This window comes from Spodoptera frugiperda, chromosome 6, assembly GCF_023101765.2.
Source record: "Spodoptera frugiperda isolate SF20-4 chromosome 6, AGI-APGP_CSIRO_Sfru_2.0, whole genome shotgun sequence".
Taxonomy (NCBI): domain Eukaryota; kingdom Metazoa; phylum Arthropoda; class Insecta; order Lepidoptera; family Noctuidae; genus Spodoptera; species Spodoptera frugiperda.
Genome location: NC_064217.1, coordinates 2906874 through 2915743, shown reverse-complemented (window position 1 = coordinate 2915743; position 8870 = coordinate 2906874). Strand labels below are relative to the sequence as shown.

General features: G+C 33.7%; 1 protein-coding gene across 1 annotated transcript; it reads right to left on the bottom strand.

Annotated features, from left to right (window-relative positions):
- Nucleotides 1–421: 421 nt before the first annotated feature.
- LOC118267910 (uncharacterized) lies at nt 422–6628 on the bottom strand. Its single transcript, XM_050694069.1, has 7 exons — nt 6389–6628; nt 5710–6072; nt 5174–5359; nt 4653–4774; nt 2000–2161; nt 1269–1439; nt 422–803 (listed from the first exon to the last, which is right to left on the bottom strand). Exons 1-7 carry the CDS (start codon nt 6513–6515, stop codon nt 513–515), a joined length of 1422 nt encoding a protein of 473 aa, XP_050550026.1. The 5' UTR covers nt 6516–6628; the 3' UTR covers nt 422–512.
- Nucleotides 6629–8870: the final 2242 nt, after the last annotated feature.

Here is an 8870-nt window from a genome sequence, read left to right as displayed (position 1 = left end):
GCAAATTGGTGAAAATACTTTAAAGTAATGCGGTGTAAAAACACTTTTATTTGTAAATGTAACAAAATGCAGATATCGCTATTTTTTGTTTGATATTTTACATAAAAAAACAACTTAAGAATCGTCACGTTTAACTTAATAGAAGAATAATTATTGAAGAAATTAATTTAATTGCTTTCCGTGCATCTATACCGCATCTATCTATATTAGGTAATTATTAGTATCTGTAGATTATAAATTATTTTTTTGCTACCAGATGTTGTTGTAACACTTGTACTAAACAGTCTAATTGTCTACGAACAGTAACTGCTGTGTTTTGTTACTTAGATAGAGGATACTAGTCAAATACTAAGCACTCGTGGATAGAGACATATTTTAGAAAGGTCTCTTACTAGCTACAATAAAAAAAAATATATACGCATAATATTATAAACAATAGTGTATATTATAATACAAAATCACGTCATAACAAAATTCTTAAACATTAGACATTTACTTACTTAACAAAAAACCTAACAATACTGATCTCTTAAAACTCGTTTCAAAATCTTTCCAGAAGGATTCTTTGGTAAGGCATCTACGAAGACGACATCTCTTATTCTCTTATACTCTGCTACTCTTTCCGAAACGAATGACGTCACTGCATTGGCTTCTATTTTAACTCCATCTTTTAATACTACAAAGGCTCTGGGCACTTCTCCCAGTCTTGAATCTGGTATACCTAGGACTGCAGCATCAAGGATGTCTGGATGTTCCTTTAATACATTTTCTAATTCTGCTGGTGGTACTTGATAGCCTTTTACCTGAGAAAAAAATATTAATAAGGTGAGTAATATCTCTATCGATTATTAGTTTATTATTAAGGGTTCTGGTCCGAGCTCGAAACTAATCGTCTATTCCCGTAATACGATGATGTGGGCAAAGGGCGTGAACGTTATCCAATATTTCAGTTGCTTGAATATTAATAATATCTAAAGATTGTTTGAAAGAAATTGCTAAAGTTGACCAATTTTTATCGCTTATCAGGACCAAACTAGAAAACAGATATCGTTGTATATTTTATTTTAGTCGACAAAATATTTAAATAATGCTTTAATGGAAACTACTGTGATTACCTTCATTCCCTTTATAGTTCGTGAATAATGTTCCCATATCATTTAATTTCTTAATATACATATGTATAGGACTTAATACTCAAGGGTGTTGCACAGTAGGACTCTATTCATTATAATAATTGTATTTCTCTTATACATATCTGTTCTTCATACCTTAATAAGTTCCTTAAGTCGATCATTGATAGTGACGATTCCATTTTCATCGAGACTTGCGAGATCACCAGTTTTAAACCAACCATCTTCTGTTATTACTGCCTTTGTAGCTTCTGGGTTATTTCTGTAGCCTTTCATCACTTGTGGACCGCGAATGTGGAGTTCTCCTAACTGAAAGAATAACATTAAAGTGATTTCTACCAGAGATGTGTTATGTAGCTATGCTACAAAGATGTAATAGCTGAGCTGTGAAACTATGTGACAGTTTCCATTGATACTAAGCTATGTTGCTGTGCGAGGAAAATGCGCATCTCGAGTATGCGATGTAGGGAAGATATCTATAGCACACATCCATAGCACGCATCTTTCCATATAAAAAGCATAGCTTATAATATGATATGCAATTGAGTGTCATAAACATTTTATTATAGAGATAGTACATATTATTTTATATCACGTTGGGAGGCAAAGTATTCATTACCAAGTACCTATTTTTATTTAGAATTGTTGTTTTTATGTTTAAGATAATGCAGGAGAGGCAATATAAATATGACACTATGGCAATAATATGTGTATTTTAATGATAGCATTTACTGTTCTCATGTAATCGTTGCATGCAATCTTTATAGGACTTTAATGCTTCAAATAAAAATTTACACATAAATTATTTGCATAATAAAACAAACCTTAAACATTTTTTATTAAAGTTGAGTTTTGAAATTGTACGTTACCTGATTTGGTCCCAACACACGTTGATCTTGATCTGCGACCCTTAATTCGGTGTTGGATACGGCATATCCAGCCTTTGAGTAATCTTTAGAGCCTGGAGGCATGCAGGTAGCTAGGGGTGATACTTCTGTCAAACCGTAGATTTGTAGGAAGTCCATGTCATGCTGGAAATATTATAGGAGAAATTAATTAAATGATTTAGTTAAAAATGAAGGAATTTAAAATGAGTAAATCAGGAAGAATTTTTTCTTATCATTTTTGAAAATTATTATTGCCATATACTAACTAGGCCAGACTATTTTGTAACTTTTAATTCGAAAGACCGAAGTTAACGCGCGGACCGCCGTGTCATTGGTTGTGAGAATAATCTCGACCAATGACGGGCGAGAATGCGATCGAGCTCACTTTAAAAGATTTGAATTCACAGTTACAGAATAGCTTGGCAATTATAAGAAATTTTGATAGATAGTCTAGAATATAAAGCTCAACCAAAACTACATTATTTAGCTTAATGTTATCCCATATGTAAAGTTTACATATGTAATAAGAAAATAAGATTGGATGATAGAACCTTATCCAAAAGTTGAGACATTGTCTCATGGGAATATGGCTTTTGTGCGACAAAAATATTTTAAAATGTGTTTGAAGATGAGGTGGCTACCAAGGCGATCAATACAACTGTTCTATAAAAGAAGTATGAGAAATAGATTATTATAGGTACTAGACTTAACGTTTTAAAGTAGAGAACTTGCTAAATATTACTAATATTAGTCTTATTAATAATGTGTTTGTGTGTATCAATCACGTCAAAAGAGCTTAAGAAGTCAGGGTGAAATTTGGATCTGAGGAAAATTATAGTCTGGAATAAGGCAAAGACATTTTTATCTCACGGGATCATGAGCGAAGATGGCTGGTAGAAGCTAGTAATTAGAAAAATGGTGTACAACAAAAAAGTTTTAAACTAAATGCAGTTTTCAGATCGTACTGTAGACACAACCACCTTTTTAACCGACTTCAAAAAAAGGTTTTTATGAAAATAAACCTCGAAAAGCGAAGAATTAGGGAATGTGTTGAATTTATGGAAAAAAAAATGAAATTGAAGCCTCCGGCAAAAACCAGATTTTTAATCATGAAATATTTTAAATGTTTGTGTCTACCCCAAACGGGTATAAACAAAGCTGTAAATAACGCAGCCTAATAAAAAAGCCTCTGGATATTAAATATAACAGTTATTTTCTTGTTAAAATAAAAAATAAATAAAGCATTCAGTAGAAAATAAAACTCAATCTGCAAAAAAGGAATTTGAAGGATATTAATGTTGCTAAGTTTCAACTAATTTTATTATGCAAAACAACTTTGGATTATTTTTGTTTCCACCATTTATCTTCAGAAGAATGGCTCCGTGAGGATTTCTTTATTTTTATTTTTGAATTATTTGCTAAAGCTGTTTATATTAATGGAGGCTTAATATTCAAAGTTGTTGGATTTCACGGGTCAGTTGGTTTGTAAAAGTAATAACATCACGGTTTAATTCCCTGTGGAATGGGTAGAGTTATATTTAGTGCTCATTTTTATTGGTTGTATTGTGAATTCTATAATTACTTCAGGAAAAATGGCAATCGGGCGGAAATTTTACTATAAAGTCCTAATAATAACAAATTGACTTAACATTTTTTACATTCAGGGTAAAGAAATATAAAACTCATTATAAACACATCATTTGATTTGAAGTTTCTTTTACAGTATTTTTCTCGTTAAAATAGACAGTTTTGGAACAGGGACCTAAAAATATGTACTCTTTACGTAAAAACAGATGGAGACGAGAGCGCGTTCGGCGCTCTGATTGGTTAGTTCATTGCAGCTAGTCAATCACAACACCTAATGCACTTTCGTTTCGTTTTTGTTTTACGTAAAACTAACTTATGGTACAGACAAGTTTTGTTTGACATTGCTATTATAAGTACTGACAATTTTAATAAAATCAATATATTTTTAAAATTTCCCAATTGTTTGTACTTAAATAATGAGAATTGGAAAGTAATTGTTTGAAGCAATACTTCAACTTGAACGCGGTTAAATAAGTACGTTGAGTTCAGGTCGAGAGTAATTTTCCATGAATAAACAAAACGATGAAGGTGGAACCTTAACAAATATTATTTACGTTAACTGAACAGGAGTTGTTTCAAAGTACCTCATTGAGTACAGTTTATTTAAGATTGGCACAAAATTTTGAATTTTAACCGACTTCCCAAAAAGGAGGAGGTTCTCAATTCGGCCGTTATGTTTTTTTGCCACGACCATTTCGATTGTTTCATCCATGTTGTTGAATATAGACGAAAACCTTGTAAAATATATTATAAGTGTAGGAGAGCCATGCTTCGGCACGAATGGACCGGCTCGACCGGAGTGATACCACGGCCTCACGACGTGAAACAAAGCTTGCGTTGTATTTTGTTGTGTGAGTGAGGTTAGCGAAGGCCCCATCAACCCTTAAATTTCTAACCCCAAAAGGCCATGTAACGCCTCTGTTGTCTCGGGAGTCCATAGGCGGCGGCGATGGCTTACCATCAGGTGATCCGTATGCTTGTTTACTGGATTTATACCATAAAATATTGTATTATAGGCATAAGAGACTAATACTCGAAAAATATTTACCTTAACTTTGTCTAAAATTTTAGTGACGTCTACTGTCGGCAGTGGTGCAGCTCCGCAAGTTATAGTCTTTAGTGATGCTAAATGATCTCCTGTTACCCCAGGATGTGAACCAAGGAATAATACTGAAAATTTTAAAATAAGTCAAATTAAAACCAGTACCTTTAGTTCGAGTTTGTTTTACGTTGAAGATCGAAACGCGAGTACGTTCGGCGCTCTGATTGGTTGGTTCAGTGGAGCTGGCCAATCACACTACAACGTCTTCGTCTCCGTTCAACTCCGTTTCCGTTCAACTCAAAGCAAACTCGTACTTAGCCCTTAGTACACAAAAACTTCAACTAGATAGAATAAAAATGTAAAAAAGTAAACGACATAACCTTAAATAGTTCGATTTAACATTTAATTGTCTCGAGATTCACAGTTATAATCTTATCAATTTAAAAATAATATAAACTGAATCTTTATTATGTGGATGATAATAAACAGCATTAAAAAATTAAAAACTATGACAAAAAAAAACTTACCTAAAGGAGGCGCTGCACATAACAAATTGATTTTGTAGTTTTTCATTGCATCAATGAAAGTGTTAGGCTGGAACTTAGGCAGTGTCACATTTTTCAAACCCGCTGATAATTTATGCAATAAAACCACTGAAAGGCCATAGCTGTGGTAAAAGGGTAATATACCTAAAGTTGCATCTTGATGAGACTCTGGAATGGAAATTAATATCATTAATTGACACATCTACACATTGTAAACGAGAAAATAACTTTTCTAGATGACTGGCTGAGAGACTGAAATTTTTAATGTTTTTGTTTGAAGTTTAAAAGTGCCTACCTATTCTAATTTACACAAATGATTTTGACTTCTTTACTTTCTTAACAATAAAAATCAAATTGAAAAACATAAACATAAGATGTTTTACAACCGATAACTTATCGACATTTAAAAAGGCAATATTATCAAGCAAAATTTTATCTCAGTTTTGTCGTTCCATAAACTCACTGGGAATTGTAATTATTGCAATGTCCTTATCTTTATAATTTATGACTCGACTTACTAGTAGTTTCTTGATGCACACGCATAGTATCAACATCTTGTTGTACGAAATTAGCAACAAGATTCCTGTTACTCAGTTCAACGCCTTTCGGAAGACCAGTTGTGCCACTGGAGTATGGAAATAACGCAACATCTTCGGCTGTTCTAGAAACTTCTTTAAGAACACTATGATCAACATTGTCAGCTAGAAACAGTTCTTGGAATGAAATTGTGTTCTCTGGAAGAGCACCATCAGGGTTTTTTAAAACAATGATAGGTATATCTTTTTTAGCCAATCGCAATGCTTCTTTTAAAACTGGTGCAGTCTCTGGTACTCCTAACAGGACTTTTGGTTCTGCTTGCTTTATTTGACGTTCCAATTCATCTGTAATGAAATATTTTTATTAGTATGCATTGTGAATGTATAGCAGAATTATCTGCATACGTCAGTGATATATTATATCGTTGATATCTAGAATTAGCAGATCTATGGCAGCCTATAACGAATCAAGGGCCTTGATAATACTTTGTTATCAATACCTGTCGAAATTAGTTTTGCAAATTAGATATTGGAATCAAATATTAATGACGTCACAAATATCTACAAAATCTTCTTGATAACTCATTGTTCAGCTTTCCAATAAGTCTAGCGAAGGTCATTAAATAGGCTTCGGTTTCTTGTATTTGGATTTTGAACTTACATGCAGTATAAATAGGGTTGGCAGTCGTGACTTCGGCTCCAGCTTCCAATGCTCCTAGTAGAGCGATGGGATACTCAGGAGAATTCGACATCATCAAACACACGGCATCCCCATCTCTTATTTTCATCTGTGTACGCAATTTTGCGGCGAAATTCCTCGAGTATTTGTATATGTCATGGAAGGTGTATGATCTGTTTGTGATCGCACACACCTGAAATTGGTACCTATCTGAGTAAGATTAAAACTCATTATGCTCTAACTCATTCTGCAATTGGTGTTGTTAAAGATAAGTATTAATGACATTATAATGTACTATCATAAAGATCTACGTAGAAGTAGCATAATATTGTGTAACTTATGTTAAATGAGGTATTATGTTTTATTACAATAATTACAAGAAACAGGATAATTATACATAATGTATAAAAATAAACTGTAATTAAACATTTATTAAAGTTTGTAATTATGCATTTGCATTAAACATTAGCAAAGTTATCCAATCAACTTAGAAATATAAGATACGCGTTGAGCACGCTAGACGTTTAAGAGTTTGAGAGTTCCTTACATGATTTTCTAGAAAAGAAAATTTTGAAAATTTCCAAAAACCCGGCTATTAAATATCCATGGGAAACAATTCTGTGATAATTTTAGATGTAATAACCCATCATGGTCAGCTCAAGGTCACTATAATACCACTATTATTATTTTGAAGTACTTGACAGTGGGTCGCCCATTTTAAAGACCAATTTACCTTTTATGAACAGTGAATAACATTCCAACACACAATAGTTTTATCAACGTAAAATTGTTTGGAGCAAACTTGTATATGTTCGTATGTTTGTACGAAGAACTTCTTCGTTTTATTATGAAAGTTGAAGTGAAGTTTTTACATAGGTACCGTGGATAAGTTGACTGCATCTTTTAAAAAAGTGTTGTTAAAAATATGTTATACAAGTTTGAAATAAAACATGAAATGTTTCTTTTGAGTTCTAGTAATATTAATTCTGGTCTCAAAGTTATTGTGGCGACACTCTGACAAGTGACAGATGACAGATGACAGAAGTCGCACATAGACTATCGACGAGCAAATCAATGGATGACGTCATAAATATCCTGCATCACACATATGAAGTTTACATGCGAATTAACACGGATAGAAAATCCCAACGAACAACAGTTGGGCAGAAAGCCCGCCAGGCACGATCACCTCGCCTGGTCGGAGGATCCTCCTTTTCTTAGGGAACTTTACTCTCTGTTCCCTAAAGTGGTGACCCCCGACGTGATTGAAACCAACCTTCACGGAGCAGATCAGCACCGTCATCCTCATCGCCACCTCCCTCACCCATCACTTCTCCGCTGAGCGGTAATTTGACAATATTGTCAGCTGTCCATACACTGCTATGTTTTCTGCTACTCAACGAAATACTTCTAGATGTTAGCAGCCTTTGGGCCGTTCTTGTTAAATTTCTTGCTGCCATCGTTTCTCATCATGGTAATGTAGATAAGAGGTATACTTTTTTTACAGGATTTAAATGAACCAATTGTTCTAGTCATTAAATTAATGATGTTCGGCCTTGAATGAAGCGAGAGTCTGTCTGAATCTTACTGACTAAAAACCACCCCATTCTTTCTCCTACTTCAAGTTGGAACTCCAGTATCACGTTAGGTCGTCCGCAGTACTGATTCGATATAATTATACGTAGGTACGGACTAACGGGTTCCCGGCTCAAAAAGCAAGACGCAATCAAGAAGCATTAGATGATTTTCCCCTCAAAAAAGCATAAGTGTGTAGCACAAACAGAAATAAGTGTGTATGTATATGTGTACTGCAAATAAGTACAAACATAGTTTGTTTTCAAATACCAGGTGCAGTTTCAAATTTCTAAATGTATCATATTTACAACTAGCTACTTCCGCGCGGTTTCATCTATTGGTCATAGCGTGATGTTTTAGAGCTTATAGCCTTCCTCGATAAATGGACTATCCAACACAAAAAGAATTATTCGATTCGGACTAGTAGTTCCGGAGATTAGCGCGTTCAAACAAACAAACTCTTTAGCTTTATATGCGAATATATATATATAGATATATAATAAATACTAGCGGACCCGAAAGACGCCAGTCACTGATCTACCGTCTTTAATGGTCGGAGGATTTTCCTTTTCTTAAGCTAAAACATTCTGGACTCTTTTTCCCTGAAAATTATTATTAAATGGTTATGACAATATCTAACGTCATAATATTTGAAACTGCGATGGTACCGACGTCTGTCGGATCCAATGTAAAACATTCCAAAATCAACAACTACTAATAAATTAAAAATTAATTAAAAAAGCATTGTCCAGCGGACAAAATTGTGAATCTAAACCATTCTCAAATAACGATCCCCTTGACACACACAAAAATTTTCATCAAATTCGGTCCAGTCGTTTAAGAGAAGTTCAGTGACATACACACGTACTAGAAGAATGTATATATAAAA

Excerpts from the sequence above, each read along its gene's own strand:
- LOC118267910 (XM_050694069.1), bottom strand. The coding sequence starts at position 6,515 with ATGAAAATAAGAGATGGGGATGCCGTGTGTTTGATGATGTCGAATTCT. Across the intron at positions 6,073-6,388 it reads CAACCCTATTTATACTGCAT|ATGAATTGGAACGTCAAATA; the intron begins GTAAGTTCAAAA and ends ATTTCATTACAG. Across the intron at positions 2,162-4,652 it reads AAATTTTAGACAAAGTTAAG|CATGACATGGACTTCCTACA; the intron begins GTAAATATTTTT and ends TAATATTTCCAG.